General features: G+C 48.7%; 1 protein-coding gene across 7 annotated transcripts in view; it reads left to right on the top strand.

The window, feature by feature from the left end:
* DNMT1 (DNA methyltransferase 1) overlaps nt 1-17,623 on the top strand; it is a 54,038-nt gene that overhangs the window by 15,378 nt on the left and 21,037 nt on the right. For all 7 annotated transcript variants that reach the window (XM_035283585.3, XM_035283583.3, XM_078360519.1 and 4 more), the window contains 14 exons: nt 1,367-1,401; nt 2,097-2,181; nt 5,924-5,958; nt 7,826-7,913; nt 9,681-9,715; nt 10,280-10,361; nt 11,434-11,468; nt 11,786-11,831; nt 11,928-12,008; nt 12,083-12,192; nt 15,665-15,783; nt 16,204-16,296; nt 17,094-17,245; nt 17,379-17,566. In XM_035283585.3, coding sequence (XP_035139476.1) covers nt 1,367-1,401; nt 2,097-2,181; nt 5,924-5,958; nt 7,826-7,913; nt 9,681-9,715; nt 10,280-10,361; nt 11,434-11,468; nt 11,786-11,831; nt 11,928-12,008; nt 12,083-12,192; nt 15,665-15,783; nt 16,204-16,296; nt 17,094-17,245; nt 17,379-17,566 — 1,184 coding nt within the window. The remainder of the gene's footprint in view (nt 1-1,366; nt 1,402-2,096; nt 2,182-5,923; nt 5,959-7,825; nt 7,914-9,680; nt 9,716-10,279; nt 10,362-11,433; nt 11,469-11,785; nt 11,832-11,927; nt 12,009-12,082; nt 12,193-15,664; nt 15,784-16,203; nt 16,297-17,093; nt 17,246-17,378; nt 17,567-17,623) is intronic.

Raw genomic sequence — 17,623 nt, 5'->3', positions numbered from 1 at the left:
TGTATGTGTGTACATATACGTAATTTTATTTTCTTTGTGGGTACATAGTTGGAGTGTATATTTATGAGGAAAGACATGTATTTTGAGGAAGTGGCTCACAAGATTGTGAAAGCTGGTAAATGTGAAATCTGTGGGGCAAGGTAGAAGCCCGGGGAGAATTCATGTCACAGCTCAAGTCTGAAGGCAGTCTTGTATACATATGTGTTATATAGATGTATGTATATGTATTCTGACTGTTTTTTTTGAGACCAGGTTTTGCTCTTATCACAGGCTGGAGTGCAATGGCGTGATCATGGCTCACTACAACCTCCACTTTTCAGGCTCAAGCAATTCTCCTGCCTCAGTCTCCTGAGTAGCTGGGATTACAGGCACCCACCACCACACCCAGCTAATACTTTGTATTTTAGTAGAGATGGGGTTTCACCGTGTTGCCCAAGTTGGTCTCAATCTCCTGAGCTCAAGTGATCCACCTACCTCTGCCTCGTAAAGTGCTGGCATTACAGGCATGAGCCACCGTGCCTGGCCAAGTTTTTTTCTTTTAAGCTTTTTTTTTGAGGTGAAGTCTTAACTGTCACTCAGGATGGAGTACAATGGCATGATCTTGGCTCACTGCACCCTCCGCCTCTCAGGTTCAAGCGATTCTTTATCCTCAGCCCTTCTGAGTAGCTGACACTGCAGGCATGTGCCACCACACCCAGCGAATTTTTTTTTTCTTTTGCGAATTTTTATATTTTTAGTAGAGATAGGGTTTCACTGTGTTGGCCAGGTTGATCTCAAACTCCTGACATCAAGTGATCCACCTGCCTCGGCCTCCCAAAGTGCGAGGATTACCGTTGTTTTTTTTTTTTTTTTTTTTTTTTTTTGAGACAGGTCTCTGTCACCCAGGTTGGGGTGCAGTGGCGCAGTCATGGCTCACTACAGCCTCAACCTCCTGGGCTCAAGCAATCCTCCCACCTCAGCCTCCTGAGCAGCTGGGACTACAGGCACATGGCACTCAGCTAATTGTTCTATTTTTTGTAGATTTTGGGTTTCCCCATGTTGTCCAGACTGGTCTTTAAATAGATAAACAGATTTCTGACACAAGATGGAGAATCTTTGATTCTCTTATGTCGTATCGCTAGGCAAACTCTAGTGATGGGCAGTACCCCTGCCTGCTTCTCGGAACTGCCTTTGTTTTGGGATTGGCAGGGCATTAATACCGGAGTAAGAGTTTCTCAGGTCTTCTCCCCAAGACCCAAGCCCGCTCCTTTTCCACTCTTGTTGTAACTGTGTCAAATATGTTCATATTTCAGTTCACATTGTGGTGTTGATCTTCCCTTGAAACCAGTATTCTTATCTTTTTTGTTCTTCCCTTCCCTCCACACAGGATGAGAAGAGGCGTAGAGTTACATCCAAAGAACGGTAAGAATAGTTACTACACCTTTCTTTTTCTATGAGTTGTGTAATCTTGATCACAGAATTACTGTTTCAGAAAGTTTAAGGCCGGGCACAGTGGCTCATGCCTGGAATCCTTGCACTTTGTGGGGACCGAGGAAGGCTAGTCATTTGAGGTCAGGAGTTGAAGATCAGCCCGACCAACATAGTCTTTAGTAGAAACCCTGTCTCTACTAAAAATCCAAAAATCAGCTGGGTGTGGTGGTGAGTGCCTGTAATCCCAGCTACTCCGGAGGCTGAGGCAGGAGGACTGCTTGAACCCAGGAGGTAGAGGCTACAGTGATCCGAGATCATAGCACTGCACTGCAGCCTGGGCGATAGAGCAAGACTGTCTCAAAAAAAAAAAGTTTAAAAAGAGCTTTATCGTAAGTTTCCATGGCAACCATATCCTCATTAAGGATGTTGAATTTGGGGTCAGATCATTAGTGTTTAGATTGAAATTTAATTCTCCTCTTTCCTTGGAAGGAATGAATTGAGGATGTCTGACATTGGAACCATATGTAAAAATTGTATCAATTACTGAATGTTAAATGAGTATGCATCTGTTAGGGCTCCTGAGATAATGAGGGTTGCTTTTGGGGGTAGGAAAGAGGAGCTTTATAAAAACAGCTTCTGTGGGGAGGCTCTTGGCATTCACACTTGGGGTCTGTTTTGCTTGACAGAGTTGCTAGACCACTTCCTGCAGAAGAACCCGAAAGAGTAAAACCAGGAACATGCACTGAAAAGAACGAAGAAAGAGATGAAAAAGTAAAGCTCTATCACCTCCAAGTTTGTTAATTTTCCTTATATTCTGTACAGTCCCAATTTCTTTTCAGAATGCAGGGACAGGGTGTGGGGAACGTGGAGGAACAAGATGGCTTCTGCCAGTGATGCAATTGGCCTTGACTTTGGCTAAAACACTTTTAAAACTTGTTTTTTGGTGGTTCTCTACATGGAAGGTGGGTTATGAGGTTGTGATAGTGAGGATCTTTGCTACTTATTTGTGGTATTTCTTTTGTGTGTGTGTGTGTGTGTGTGTGTGTGTGTGTTTTGTTTTTTTTTGAGATAGTCTCCTGCTCTGTCACCCAGGCTGGAGTGCAGAGGTGCAATCTCAGCTCACTGCAACCTCCACCTCCCAGTTTCAAGTGATTCTCATGTCCCAGCCTCCCAAGTAGCTGGGACTACAGGTGCCCACTGCCATCCCAGTTTGTTTTTGTATTTTTAGTACAGATGGGGATTCACCGTGTCGGCCAGGCTGGTCTCAAACTCCTAACCTCAAATGATCCACCTGCCTCAGCCACCAAAGTGCTGGGGTTACAGGCATGAGCCACCATAACGACCAACCTTTGCTAGTTTATCAACTAGTCACAGAGCTTCAGTTTGTTATGTCACCCACTTGCTTCTCTGGCTGACAAGATCTTTGTAAAGATCTAATTTTCAGACATAGGGGGTGCTAATTTTTTTTCTTTTTTGAGACAGAGTCTTGCTCTGTCGCCCAGGCTGGAGTGCAGTGAACCTCCTGGTTTTAAGTGATTATCTTGTCTCAGCCTCCTGAGTAGCTGGGATTTCAGGCGCCTGCCACCACACCTGACTAATTTTGTATTTTTAGTAGAGATGGGATTTCACCATTTTGGTCAGGCTGGTTTCAAACTCCTGACTTGAGGTGATACACGCACCTTGGCCTCCCAAAGTACTGGGATTGCAGGCATGAGCCACTGCACCCCACCTAAAAACACTTTTCAAACTTGTTTTTTCGTTGTTTTCTACATGGAAGGTGGGTTATGAGGTTGTGATAGTGAAGACCTTTGCTACGTATTTGTGGTATTTTATTTTATGCTACTGTTTTTTTTTTTTTTTTTTTTTTTTGAGACAGTCTCCCGCTCTGTCACACAGGCTGGAGTGCAGAGATGCGATCTCGTTTCATTGCAACCTCTGCTTCCCAGGTTCAAGTGATTCTCGTGTCCCAGCCTTCCAGGTAGATAGGATTATAGGCACCTGCCACCACGCCTGGCTAATTTTTGTATTTTTAATAGAGACGGGGTTTCACCACGTTGGCCGGGCTGGTCTTGAACTCCTGACCTTGAATGATCTGTCTGCCTCAGCCATCAAAGTCTTGGCATTACAGGCATGAGTCACTACACTGGCCAACCTTTACTGCTTAATCAACTAGTCAGAGTTTCAGTCTGTCACCTCGCCTACTTGCTTCTCTGGATGATGAGATCTTGGTAAAGATCTAATTTTCAGACGTAGGAGGTGCTAAAATTCTTTAGCATCATCCAGACATAAAATTGCATTTTCCTCTATGAAGTCAGACCAGCTCTTTCCCCAGTCCCCCATCTTTTTTGTAAAATCTGAGCGTCTAAGGTTCTACGCAATACAGATGTTGGATCCTGTATTTTTTTTTTTTTTTTTTTTTTGATGCCTAAGGGCTGGGCATGGTGGCTCATGCCTAAAGCCTAGCACTTCGGGAGGCCCAGGTGGGTGGATCACTTGAGCTCAGAGTTCAGGACTAACCCAGACAATGTAGTGAGACCCTGTCTACAAAAAATTAAAAAATTAGCCTGGTGTGGTGGAGCGTGCAGCATGCAACGGGCCTGTAGTTCCAGTGTCTCGGGAGGCTGAGGCAGAAAGATCACTTGAGCTCACGAGGTTGAGGATGCAATGAGCCATTTTTGCCCTACTGCAATCAAGCCTGGGTGACAAAGGAAGACTGTTTCAAAAAAAAAAGACTAGAAGTTACTTACCAACTTGGGTGGGTAATGAGTGCCTTTCTCAGGAGGTTGGTAAAGGATAGCTGTCCATTGGGGAATCAACTAAGATAATGCACAATTAATTTTTTTTTTGAGACAGTTTTGCTCTTGTTGCTCATGTTGCTCTTGTTGCTCAGTGCAGTGGTGGGATCTCGGCTCACTGCAACCTCTGCCTCCCAAGTTCAAACTATTCTCCTGCCTCAGCCTCTCAAGTAGTTGGAATACGGAGCCTGCCAGCATGCCTGGCTCATTTTTGTATTTTAAGTAGAGATGGGGTTTCGCCATGTTGGCTAGGCTGGGCTCAAACTCCTGACCTCAGGTTCAGGAGTTCACCCACCTTGGCCTCCCAGAGTCTAGGACTACAGGCGTGAGTCACCACACCCAGCCGAGGTTGGTCTTTCATTGATCACCTTTCCTACCCTGATTCTAGTTAAATTAGACAGCAGTTGCAATCAGTGCATACCTGGAATTAATTTCAGAACAAGCAGTCCTAATGGGCTGGTTCAACCACCACCCTCCAAAGAAGGAACCTGGGGCAAGATTGACATCGCTCACCTGTAGGCACACTCGCAGGACCTCTTTTTGGCAGTAGGAAGGTTTGCAGTGTGTCTTAATACCAGCAACTTTGTGATCTCTTCCCAAATTACCACATGGGGAGTTTCTGAGGGTGGATTTGATTTGCCTGGTTCTTCTATGGCAAGATAGTTTGTTGTTGTTTGTTTTTAAGACAGTCTTGCTCTGTTACCAGGTTAGAGTGCAGTGGTGCTGTCTTGGCTCACTGCGGTTTCCGCCTCCCAGGTTCAAGCGATTCTCCTGCCTCAGCTGCCTGAGTAACTGGGATTACAGGCGCCTGCCACCACACCCAGCTAATTTTTGTATTTTGAACAGAGACAGGGTTTCACCATGTTGGCCAGTCTGGATCTCTTGACCTCGTGATCCGCCCGCCTCAGCCTCCCAAAGTGCTGGGATTAAAGGTGTGGGCCACCATGCTGGGCCATGTCTGGTTCTTTAAATGCAGCCTTAGGCTGGGTGTGGTGACTCACACCTGTAATGCCAGCACTTTGGGAGACTGAAGTGAATAGATCACTTGAATTCAAGATTAGCCTGGCCCCATCTCTACCAAAAATAAAAAATAAGCTGGGCATGGTGGTGTGCACCTGTAAACTCAGCTACTTGGGAGGCCGAGGGAGGAGAATTGCTTGAACCTGGGAGGTAGAGGTTACAGTGAGCCAAGATTGCACCACTGCCCTCCGCCTGGGTGACAGATCGAGGCTCCATCTCATAAATAAATAAATGAATAAATGCAGTCTCACTGGATGTGTTGTTGTCTCTGTTGGAGCTACTTTCTGGATTGGGCCATCCTACTTCATTCCTTTATATGGAAAGTGGAGATCTGTAATAAGGTTACTTTCTGTGAGGACATCAACACTTACTGATGACAGGTGGCAGAAGAATTTTGAAGTAAAAATACTTAAATAGCAGTGTTGTAGTATCTCCTTTCTAAAAGTTTCATTTTCTATCTACTTACCCTACTGAAGAAGAAAAGTGCTGTCTTGAACACCTGGGCACAAGTGATCCTCCCACTTCGGCCTCCCAGAGTTCTGAGGACAGGTGTGAGCCGCTGTGCCCGGCCGGTAGACCGTCTTTACTCCCACCAACTGGACTCTAGGATAAGCTCAGGTGTTTTATTTCCATAGGATGCTTTAATAGATCCAAACCAAATCAAAAAAATTAACTTGTCTTTTTTCCCCCCAACTCAGGAAGACAAGAGACTCCGGAGTCAAACCAAAGAACTGTAAGTACAGCGAACCTGCCTTTGCGCTTTGTTGTGAAACTGAATTGCTAGCATAAGTATTCTGGTAAAGTAACGTGTTGCTGTGGAACAATGAGCACCAATTAGACGCCTCTTATGTGGGCAACTTCTACTTGTGAAAGGTGAGACTACCCTGCAGCGAAGGCTGAAGTTAGCTTCTTTAATTTTAATTTTATTTTGGAAGGAATCTTGCTTTGTCACCCAGGCTGGTGTGCAGCGGCATGTTCTTGGCTCACTGCAACCTCTACCTCCCGGGCTCAAGCAATTCTCCTGTCTCAGTCTCCTGAGTAACTGGGACTACAGGCACATAGCACCATACCCAGCTAATTTTTGTATTCAGAAATACAAATTAAAAATAAAAAGCACAAATTTTAAAAATATTAAATTTAAAAACCACTTAAAAATAATAAAAGTACAAAAAAATTAGCTGGGCAGCAGTAGCCTGTGGTCCCGGCTACTTGGGAGACTAAGGCAGGAGAATCACTTGAACCTGAGAGGTAGAGATTGCAGTGAGCCGAGATCACACCACTGCACTCCAGCCTGGGCGACATAGTGAGACTCCATCTCAAAAGAAAAAGAAAAAACAATTAGCTGAAGCAAATGTGGAGACTGAGCCTGAATCCAGAGACAGCATTTCGCCATATTGGTCAGGCTGATCTTGAACTCCTGACCTCAGGTGACCCTCCCCATTCAGCCTCCCAAACTGCTGGGATTACAGGGTGACTTTGGCTTCGATTTCTCCTCCTGACCCCTGGGCCCTCCTCGGGGTTGGTCACACAGCTGTGTGTTGTGTGGTAGTGAAAGGCTATCGAGTGAGCAGCTGTGTTGTTACTTATCACTGTGAAAATGCTGTGTGACTAATTGCCCCAAGTCCAGAGGCCTAGAACAGTGTGCATTTGTCAAGCTTGCCTGTCTACGACTTGGTGGCTGTCGGCTGATCTTGAGCTGGCTTAATGGGGGTGGCTGAGCTGCCCCACCTCTGCCTTCACTACTTGGCCAGCCTGGATAGACGCTTGTGGCTGTGCAAGGGCATGAGGGCAAAAGTGAAATAGTACTTTTTCAAACCTCTGTTGAAAAAAATATTGGGCCAGGTGCAATAGCTCACACCTGTAATCCCAGTAGTCAGGGAGACTGAGGCAAGTGGATCACTTGAGGTCAGGAGTTTAAGATCAGCCTGGCCAACGTGGTCTCTATTAAAAATATAAAAAAATTAGCCAGACATGGTGGTGCATGGTCTCAGCTACTTGGGAGGCTGAGGCAGGAGAATCACTTGAACCAGGGAGGTGGAGATTGCAGTGAACTGAAATCATACCACTGCACTCCAGCCTGGGTGACAGTGAGACTCCATCTCGGAAAAAAACAATTAGCTGAAGCAGATGTTGAGACTAAGCCTGAATCCAGAGGTGGGCAGAATACCCCACCTGAGTGGCAGGGCCATGGCAGAGGGAGAGGTGATGACTCGGACCCGTGTGTGGTCAGCTTTCTACAGTCACTGACTGACAGATCGTATATCAGCCCAGGTCTGCTAAACCTGGGCAGGCCAGTCATGAGTCTTCCTCTACTGCAGTTCGGGTACCCATCAGGCCACAGAAATCAGGGCATTCCCTTGTCTGTTTTTTGCATTAAACCACTAGCATCTCTGACCAACATTTAGGTGGGGTGTTGATGGTGTTCCTGAGGACCATGAGTCCTGAAGTAGTAGTAAATGCCCTCTGAGTTTCCTGCAGCGAAGAAAGGCCACCTGACCTCTGAACCTGAAGGGGAGCCTCTGTCAGCCCTGGGAGCCTGTTGGTCCCGGTGCAGAGTCCCCGAGCTGACCAGCCTGTGCATGTGTTGTCTTCCTTGACAGAACACCCAAACAAAAACCGAAGGAGGAGCCGGACCGAGAAGCCAGGGCAGGCATATATGCTGATGTGGACGAAGATGGAGAGGAGAAAGTAAGGGCGGGATCTTTGGTTTTTGAACTCCCCTTATTCTGCTCCTGTTTGGTTGGGCAGGAGGGTACAGGGTGGGGCTCTGGGTTCAAGTCCAGCCCCATCCACCCAGACTCCATGGGGCCATCCAGACTCTTTTTCTCTGTCTGGGGGCTGGGATTTGTGGCTGGATCCCTGTGCCCGATGCCCAGTGAACGCTCAGTTGTCCTCTGTCCTTTGCACTAGAGAGGGTCTATGTGCGCCTGGGCTGAGATGTGCGTAAAGCATATTCTCTTGAGGCCTAATTGCTAAGAAGCCTTGACACATGTCAGCTCTGACGCACTTGTCAGCCACACCTCGATTTTTTACCAGCCTCCTACGTTTATCTGAGACTAGCTCTCCCCCTGCCAACCTCCCCAGTCTAGTTCAGCCAAGTGCATACATTTAAACCCTAAAGTATCACGTGGCACACAGCTGAGCCTCTGTCAAAGTACAGGACAGCCAGGTGTGCTGCAGGCTCTCCTGCCTGAACTCTAGGGAAGAGAGCTAGGTCATTGGTGGGGGGTGGCGCGTCCCTATCTAAGAGAGGCTGAAGACCCCAGGAGGGTCTCTGTGGGTTTCTGCCTGTTGTGTTCTAGAGAGCGGAGCGCAAAGTTACGGGCTTGGTGGGTGGCGAGTAACCTCAGTTCTGACCTGGCCGCTGATGGGCCTCCATCCTCACCCCGTAGCAGGGGAAACTTGGTATTTCCTCCAGCCTCCCACCGTGACTCCTTTTGTCCCTCATCTCTTCTGTCCAGATATTAGTCACCTTACTGTCGGTACTTGCCTGGGATCCCTTCAGACTGGAGAAAGCTTAGTGGCTTAATCACATTACTCCTTGTCCTCTATCAGAAACTAGCAGGGGCCTGAGCTCACACTGCCAGCACTTTTGCTTCATGTTAGAAACGGATGTGAGGGCCGGCATGGTGGCTCATGCCTATAATCCCAGCACCTTGGAAGGCTGAGGCAGGCAGATCACTTAAGGACAGGAGTTCGAGACCAGCCTGGCTAAGATGGTGAAACTTTATTTCTACTAAAAATACAAAATTAGCCGGCATGGTTGTGTGTGCCTGTAATCCCAGCTACTTGGGAGACTGAGGCAGGAGAATAGCTTGAACCCAGGAGACAGAGGTTGCAATAAGCCGAGATCATGCCATTGCACTCCAGCCTCGGCAACAAAAGCAAAACTCCATCTCAAAACAAAACAAACAAACAAAAAAAAACATTTTTTTGTAGAGACAGGGTCTCACTGTGTTGCCCAGGCTGGCCTCGAACTCCTGGCCTCAAGCAGTCCTCCCACCTTAACCTCCCAAAGTGCGGGGATTACAGGTGCATGCCACTGCACACAGCTTGTAAATAAAGTTTTATTGGAACAGAGCCTTGCTTTTCATTTACATTTTGCCTGTGGGTGCTGTTGTGCTACTGTGGCGGAGATGATCATCCTGACACAGACCACATGGCCGGCAAAGCTGAAAAACTTATTCTCTGGCTCTTTCAAAAACAGTTTGTCAAGCCCTAGTCTAGGAGATTGTTTAGTGCCTGCTTGTTTGTAGCTAGTAGGAACAGCTAAGTGGGGGAGGTGAAGCCTCATGTGTACCTGGTAGATCTTCCTAGGCCTGCCTGTCCTCCAGCTCCTCAGTGCTGGGACCCATAACCTGTAATTTTGCTGTTTGCATTTTGTCTCACTCTGGCTCAGAAACTAACTTTTTCTCTTCTTTATCTCTCTACCTCCCTTTTATTTTTCCCTGTTAGGATGAGAAGAAGCACAGAAGTCAACCCAAAGATCTGTAAGTGGTTAAAATGCTTGTGCCTTTGTGTCGTCTAAATCAGTAGAAAGCCTGTGCTAGGCTGAGTATGGTGGCTAATGCCTGTAATCCCAGCACTTGGGGAGTCTGAGGCGTGAATCACCTGAGTTGAGAGTTCGAGACCAGCCTGGCCAACATGGTGAAACCCTGTCTCTACTAAAAATACAAGTTAGCTGGGTGTGGTGGCAGGTGCCTGTAATCTCAGCTACTTGGGAAGCTGAGGCAGGAGAATAGCTTGAAGCCAGGAGGCAGAGGTTGCAGTGAGCCAAGATTGTGCCACTGTACTCTGGCCTGGATAAGAGTGAAACTGTTTCAAAAAAAAAAAAAATGCCTGTTCTAGAAACCTGTGGTGACGTAGACAGGTGCAGGGACCCTGGGGCCTCTGAAGGCCTCATCTCGGGATGACAAGCTGGCATTGTGCCTGTAGGGCTCCCATGAGTATCTTGCTTTCCCATGGGGAGGAATCAGTTTGTCATTTTCTGTGTTAGTTGGCGATGTGGTTAGTGTTTCTAAGCTGCTACTTGCTGTGTATCTGTTCACCTGCAGAGCTGCCAAACGGAGGCCTGAAGAAAAAGAACCTGAAAAAGCAAATCCACAGATTTCTGATGAAAAAGATGAGGATGAAAAGGTAAAGGCCTTATTTTTCTTTCCTTTTTTCATGATGGGGTTTCACCATGTTGCCCAGGCTGGTCTTGAACTTCTGGCTTTAAGTGATCCTTCTGCCTTGGCCTCCCAAGGTGCTGGGATTACGGGCATGAGCCACTTGTGCCTGGCCTGTTTGTTGTTTGCCATTTTATTTGAATCAGGACCCAAACAAGGTTTATATAATGGATTCGGTTGAGAAGTACCCTAAATGTTTCATCTGTAGTTTTCCCACTCCTTCATATATTTGTAACTCGTGGAAGGTTATCTGTAGTTTCTGGGGTTCTGGACTTTGCCTGTCACGTCTCCCTGTAGCCCTGTCTGCTGTAGGCTGCTTGAGCACATGCCGGTCTTTATTGTTCTCAGTAGAGCTTTTGAAATCGTGCTGTGTGTGTTCTGCATCACACAGGAAGCACAATTGTCTTTCTTGATGAAACTGATTGTTGAGCTAATGTACTGTCCACCTTAGCTTCCCACCTAATGTGTTTTTTTTTTGGTTGGTTGGTTGGTTTTTTTTTTTTTTGAGACGGAGGCTTGCTCTGCTCTCAGGCTGGAGTGCAGTGGCAGGATCTTGGCTCACTGCAACCTCCGCCTCCTGGGTTCAAGCCATTCTTCTGCCTCAGCCTCTTGAGTATCTGGGATTGCAGGTGCCTGCCACCATGCCTGGCTAATCTTCATATTTTTAGTAGAGACGTGATTTCGCCCTGTTGGCCAGGCTGGTCTGGAACTTCTGACCTTAAACGATGTGTGTGCTTTGGCCTCCCAAAGTGCTGGGATTACAGGCATGAGCCACCATCTGACATTAAACGATCTGTGTGCTTTGGCCTCCCAAAGTGCTGGGATTACAGGCATGAACCACCATGCCAGGCCTGGCTATAAGATTTTGATTATACAAGTTTAGGTGGTGGAGTGAGTAAGACCACACCTGCTGGTCCTCTCACTGCCTCCCTCCCCATCTGTCTGTTTTATGATAGTCACATACACAAAGTTCTTAACACCAGAGCGCTATCTGGGTGTAAAATGCTCTTGTATCCTTTACTCCTCTGTTTTCCCTGCAGGAGGAGAAGAGACGCAAAACGACCCCCAAAGAACTGTAAGAATTTATTCCTGGCATTATCCAAAGCTGATGGTAATGTTAAAATGATGGTTCTAGAAGAAAAGGGAAGGGGTTTTAGTAATTGCCAGAGCAACCTTGGGGAGCAACCTTAGGCTCATTTTGGATTGGGTTGGTGAACATGGACCAAGATGTGTCAGGCGGGTCTGCCTTCTGGCGAAGACCCACTGTGACCTCATACCTGGGCCTCACAGCAGCCAGGGTCTCCCTGTGCCAGGTGCCTCAGGCAGAAACCTCACAGGGGCGATGTTGATATTTTCTGAAACAATTAAACGATCTTGTGCTTTTTCCCCCAGGACGGAGAAGAAAATGGCTCGCACCAAAACAGTAGTGAGCTCCAAGGTACATGCCTGCCTGGGAATAAAGCTGGTGGCGGTGCTCACGAGGTGGCCGGGAGCGGCTTTCTGAGCGCCGTCATCTGTGTTCCTGCTCCCACAGACCCACCCTCCCAAGTGTATTCAGTGCGGTCAGTACCTGGACGACCCCGACCTCAAATATGGGCAGCACCCACCAGACGCGGTATGTGCAGCTCTCTTCCCAGCCTTCCACCGCCCGTCCCTTGTCCCTCTGCTCATCAGCCCCATGTCCTTCAGGTGGATGAGCCGCAGATGCTGACGAATGAGAAGCTGTCCATCTTCGATGCCAACGAGTCCGGCTTTGAGAGTTACGAGGCGCTTCCCCAACACAAACTGACGTGCTTCAGGTACCTGCACTTCTGTGTGCATGCTTGCTTTGTGGGAGGAGGAACTTCCCCAGAGGCCCCTACGGGCTTACGATTCTGGTGATAGCTTTTAGTGCCTGACCTGCAACATGTCTTAAGCTAACACTTCTTGGATAAGAGCCAACGTGGAGGGCTGGATGTGTTGCCTCACGCCTATACCAGCACTTTGGGATGCTGAGGTGGGCAGATCACTTGAGGTCAGGATTTAGAGACCGGCCTGGCCAACACTGTGAAACCCTGTCTCTACTAAAAATATAAAACGTAGCTGGGTGTGGTGGTGCGCACCTGTAATCTCAGTTACTCGGGAGGCTGAGGCAGGAGAATTTCTTGAATTCAGGAGGTGGAGGTTGCAGTGAGCCAAGATGGTGCCACTGCACTCCAGCCTGGGCAACAGAGTGAGACTCCGTCTCAGAGCCACTGTGGAAAGCTGCTGAAGGGACAGTAGACCTTTGCTGGTTTCTCGTTTTGATTTGGTTTTTGGGTTTTTATACTACATGTATTACCTTTCCATTGTGCCCACACCCTCAAGGTCACACACTGAGATGAACGCCTGCTCTGTGCTAGGTACCAGTGATCTAGGTGTTATGGGTGTAGCTGCTCAGGTCCTGCTTCACGGAGCCAGAAACAGGTGGTACTTGGTGGATAGTCACAGCCATGACAGATTTAAAAAGCCTGGTGCCACGCAGAGAATGAGTGGGAGGAAGAAGTTCTGTTAAGATGGGAGAGGCAACGACTTCAGTAAAGGCCTTGGTGACCTGCAAGAGAAGCAGCCGAGAGGATGGCAGAGTGGGCCCCCCCCAGGTAGAAGGGGGCATGAGTACCAGGGCTCAGAGGGGCCTGTGCCAACTGTGGAAGGTGAATGGTGAGGCTGGTGTGGTGGTTGGTGGGTTGGGGCCCACACAGGGCTTTAGTGTCCTCTGAGGGAAGGTGCCTAGAGCGTCCGGCCCATACCTTCACCAAGGCTCACCTCAGCTCTTGAGTGGGCAGAGGCCCAGGGCTCTCAGGCATCCCCGGCCTATTTTTTTGCCCTTTCCCTGTGGGTACAGTTACCCTCCAGGGCTTCACTTTGTTCTTTGTGGGAAATGCCTCAGCTCCAGGAATGGCCCTGCCTCCTTTTAGGCCTGGGTGTTTTCCCTCTCTGTGAACAGGAGGGGGAGTGCCTTGGGGGCCCCTGTTGGAAGCACCCCCAAGCAGCAGTTCCGGCACCCACAGCACCCACACGCTCTCTGTGCTTGTCAGATGGTGGTTCCCGCCCTCTCCTCCTTTGGGATCCTGATCCAGATAGATGCTGTTGTGTTTACCAGCAACCACGAGCCCCGCAGGCCTGGCCCAAAGCAGGGCCGCACACCTCTTCTTGCTGGTGCAAGTGATGCGTGCAGTGGTGGGCAGAGCTGGCAAGCACGCTGTCAGGTCCGCCTCTGGTCTTCATCAGGACAGAGGCCTGGGGGAGCCTGGGGCTGGGGCTGTCAGAGGCCTGAGTGTCTCAGCTTCCTCGCTGAGTTGAGGTCTGTCATAGATTCATTCCTGGAGGGTGGGACAGTGGCATGGAGGACACTTCACAGAAGTCATATTTCTTCTCTCTACTGGAGCTGGACTGCCTGGGTTATTTAGGGACTCTCCGTACTGCTGTACTTGACCTGAAAGTGGCGGATGGAAGCCAGTCATGGGTGGGGTCTGGCCTGGGAACTGGTGGATCCTGCCCCTGCCTGGGATTTAGAGCTTCTCTCCCCTATGTGTCTCCTGTATGAAGAGGGGAGCAGGATCCGCTCTTCTGGTGACCCTCCCTTGACCCTCGCTGTCTTTATCCATCTGTCTCTTCTGGGTCTTTCATCCTAAGGGTGATGCTGCCATCTCTTCTGTCTGCCATGCCTGGCACACAGTAGGGGAGCTCCACTGGAGGTGTTCGTTTTTTGTTTGAACATTTCTGGTCTCCAAGGCATGAAGCTGAGTGAGTGTTGTGAGGGGTGTTGTCCAGACACCTGTGCAGACTCCTACATAGGGGCTCTAAGGATAACCCAGCACCTTCGACTGGGAAGGGGTGGCCTTTGTGTCTAGATAAGCAGGTTCCTGAGCAGAACCCCCAGTTCACATCTTTTTCCTTAAGTTTGACATCTGGTCTCTTTATCTTCACTAAGGAACGTGCTCCCAAATGTCAAGGGTGCCCCCCCTTGTGTTGGAGATTCATGCCCAAAAGGAGACAGAAATCCTTCCCTCCCTCATCTCTTTTCCACACTGTTCTGTAACCTGCTTTCTTTTTTAAATTGAGATCTAACTCATATAATATAAAATTAACCATATACGAGGTATCTTAAATAGGAGAATTCATAGGTATAGAAAGCAGATTGCTGGTTGCAGGGGCTGGGGGCCAGGGGCCAATTGGGAGGAGTCTGGAGAGTGACGCTGCTTAATGGAAATGAGGCTTTATTAACATCTGAATGACGGAAATGTCCTGCAGCTGAATAGAGGTGGTGGCTGCGCAGCATAGTGGAAAGTTCTAGAAACCACTATTTCCCACACTTTAATCTCTAGGTGTTGCTCTTGCATACTCTTGATGCTTGGGTGGGAGAATAAGGTAGAAACTCCGGGTGATATAACACTGTCTCTTTTTTTTTTTTTTTTTTTTTTTTTTTTTGAGACGGAGTTTCGCTCTTGTTACCCAGGCTGGAGTGCAATGGCGCGATCTCGCTCACCGCAACCTCCACCTCCTGGGTTCAGGCAATTCTCCTGCCTCAGCCTCCCGAGTAGCTGGGATTACAGGCACGCGCCACCATGCCCAGCTAATTTTTTGTATCTTTAGTAGAGACGGGGTTTCACCATGTTAACCAGGATGGTCTCGATATCTTGACCCCTTGATCCACCCGCCTCGGCCTCCCAAAGTGCTGGGATTACAGGCATGAGCCACCGCGCCCGGCCGAACACTGTCTTAATCTAGTGTTCCGCAACCAAAAAATGAGCATCAGACTAGGCATGGTGGCTCACGCCTATAATCCCAGCACTTTGGGAGGCCAGAGCAGGTAGATCACTGGAGGTCAGGAGTTCAAAACCAGCCTGGCCAACATAGTGAAACCCTGTCACTACTAAAAATACAAAAATTAGCTGGGCATGGTGGCACGGGCCTGTAATCCCAGCTACTCAGAAGGCTGAGGCAGGAGAGTTACTTGAACCTGTTGCGTTTACCAGCAACCACTAGGCCCCCAGGCCTGGCCCAAAGCAGGGCCACACACCTCTTCTTGCTGGTGCGAGTGAAGCGTGCAGTGAGAAGGTGGAGAGGTTGCAGTGAGCCAAGATCGCACCACTGCACTCCAGCCTGGGGGACAGAGCAAGACTCCGTCTCAGAAACAAACAAAAAGTGTCGGACTTGCATTGTCTCATTGCCTGGTACCTGATATGAACTCTGCACCGTGACCCGCCTTCAAGGCTTAGCTGGTAAGTGTGTGCTTTGTTTCCTGTCTAGCGTGTACTGTAAGCATGGTCACCTGTGTCCCATCGACACTGGCCTCATTGAGAAGAATATCGAACTCTTCTTTTCTGGTTCAGCAAAACCCATCTATGATGATGACCCATCTCTTGAAGGTAAGTGGAGTGGTCCAGGATTACGTTTGGGTACACTTTAAAAACAGCCAGGCATGGCGACTCACATCTGAAATTCTAGCATTTCAGGGGTCTGAGGCTAGAGGATCGCTTTGAGACCAACCTGGGCAACATAGCAAGAGCCTGCCTGTACAAAAAAATAATAATATACATATATATAAAAATAGAAACATACAAAGCAATATTCAGCTGGAGCTACTGCCTTTTAATATTAGGGCACAAGACTTTGTGCCAGGAACAGCTGTAGGCCAAGTAACCCTGGTGACTGAGGAGCACTGACCTGGTTGATGGGATGTCTGCTGAGCTGGGCACTTGGAGGGCCTCTGTACCCTCCCGGGTTTGAGATGTGAGTCAGAGCCCTTAGGCCATTTCCTTTGGGGAAACTTTCTTTTTCTGCTCTAGGTGGTGTTAATGGCAAAAATCTTGGCCCCATAAATGAATGGTGGATCACTGGCTTTGATGGAGGTGAAAAGGCTCTCATCGGCTTCAGCACCTGTAAGTGTGTGGCCCATCATAGGCTGGCCCCGGGTCTGAAAGGAGTCCTTTGTGTTTTCCTTCCTGGGGTTTGGCTGGGCTCTGGTGGGAATTCTCAACAGGCTTGCAGAATGCCCTGTGACTGTGTGGGAACCTTAGCGGGTTCAGTTGGGGTAGCCTCTTGTATTAGTTATGACTGGCTCTGGAACACTCTCTCCAGTTGTAAGAGCAGGTCTTGGCTAGGTGCGGTGGCTTACACCTATAATCCCAGCATTTTGAGAGGCCAAGGGGGGCAGATCATTTGAGGCTAGGAGTTCAAGACCAACCTGGCCAATGTGATGAAACCCCGTCTCTACTAAAAATACAAAAATTAGCTAGATGTGATGATGCACACCTGTAATCCCAGCTGCTTGGGAGGTTAAGGCAGGAGAATCACATAAACCCGGGAGATGGAGGTTGCAGTGAGCCGAGATCATGCCACAGCACTCCAGCCTGGGTGATGGAGCGAGACTGTTCCCACCCCCTCATTCCCCAAAAAAAGAACAGGTCTTATTCTTGCAATCCAAACCCAGACCGAATTCCAAAAACCAGAGTTGAGCTTGTTGAAGGCCTACTCAGCTGGTCTTCATACTCCGGCTGGCTAAGACAGGATCCTGCAGAACGAGCCAGCTACGATGTGTTGTGCCTGTTTCTGACATTCGGGTACAGGATGACTTTTAGACTGTTGGATGAGCTTGGTAGACTCCTCCCTGCCCTGTGGCCACCATAGGTGCCATCAGATTCCAATTCCTTTTTCACAACTCCTCTGTTCACCCTAGCGTTCGCCGAGTACATTCTGATGGATCCCAGCCCCGAGTATGCGCCCATATTTGGGCTGATGCAGGAAAAGATCTACATCAGCAAGATCGTGGTGGAGTTTCTGCAGAGCAACTCAGACTCGACCTACGAGGATCTGATCAATAAGATTGAGGTAAGAGATGGAGGTTCCTCACCATCCAGGATTCCCACCGGAAACTTGCCTTCCGAACCAGCAGACACCTTTTTTCAGCTCGATCTAGGCTGGTTTGGCTTAAGCATGAGAGAAACCTGTTCTCTCTTTCAAGACCACAGTTCCTCCTTCCGGCCTCAACCTGAATCGCTTCACGGAAGACTCCCTCCTGCGACATGCACAGTTTGTGGTGGAGCAGGTAGAGAGTTACGACGAGGCTGGGGACAGCGACGAGCAACCCATCTTCCTGACGCCCTGCATGCGGGACCTGATCAAGTTGGCTGGGGTCACGCTGGGACAGAGGTCAGGACACGGTGGGGACGAGAGTGAAGACCAGGGACTGGGAGGGTAGACTGTGGC

The sequence above is a fragment of the Callithrix jacchus genome, chromosome 22 (genome assembly GCF_049354715.1).
Source record: "Callithrix jacchus isolate 240 chromosome 22, calJac240_pri, whole genome shotgun sequence".
Lineage (NCBI taxonomy): Eukaryota > Metazoa > Chordata > Mammalia > Primates > Cebidae > Callithrix > Callithrix jacchus.
This window is presented reverse-complemented; position numbering and strand designations above follow the sequence as displayed.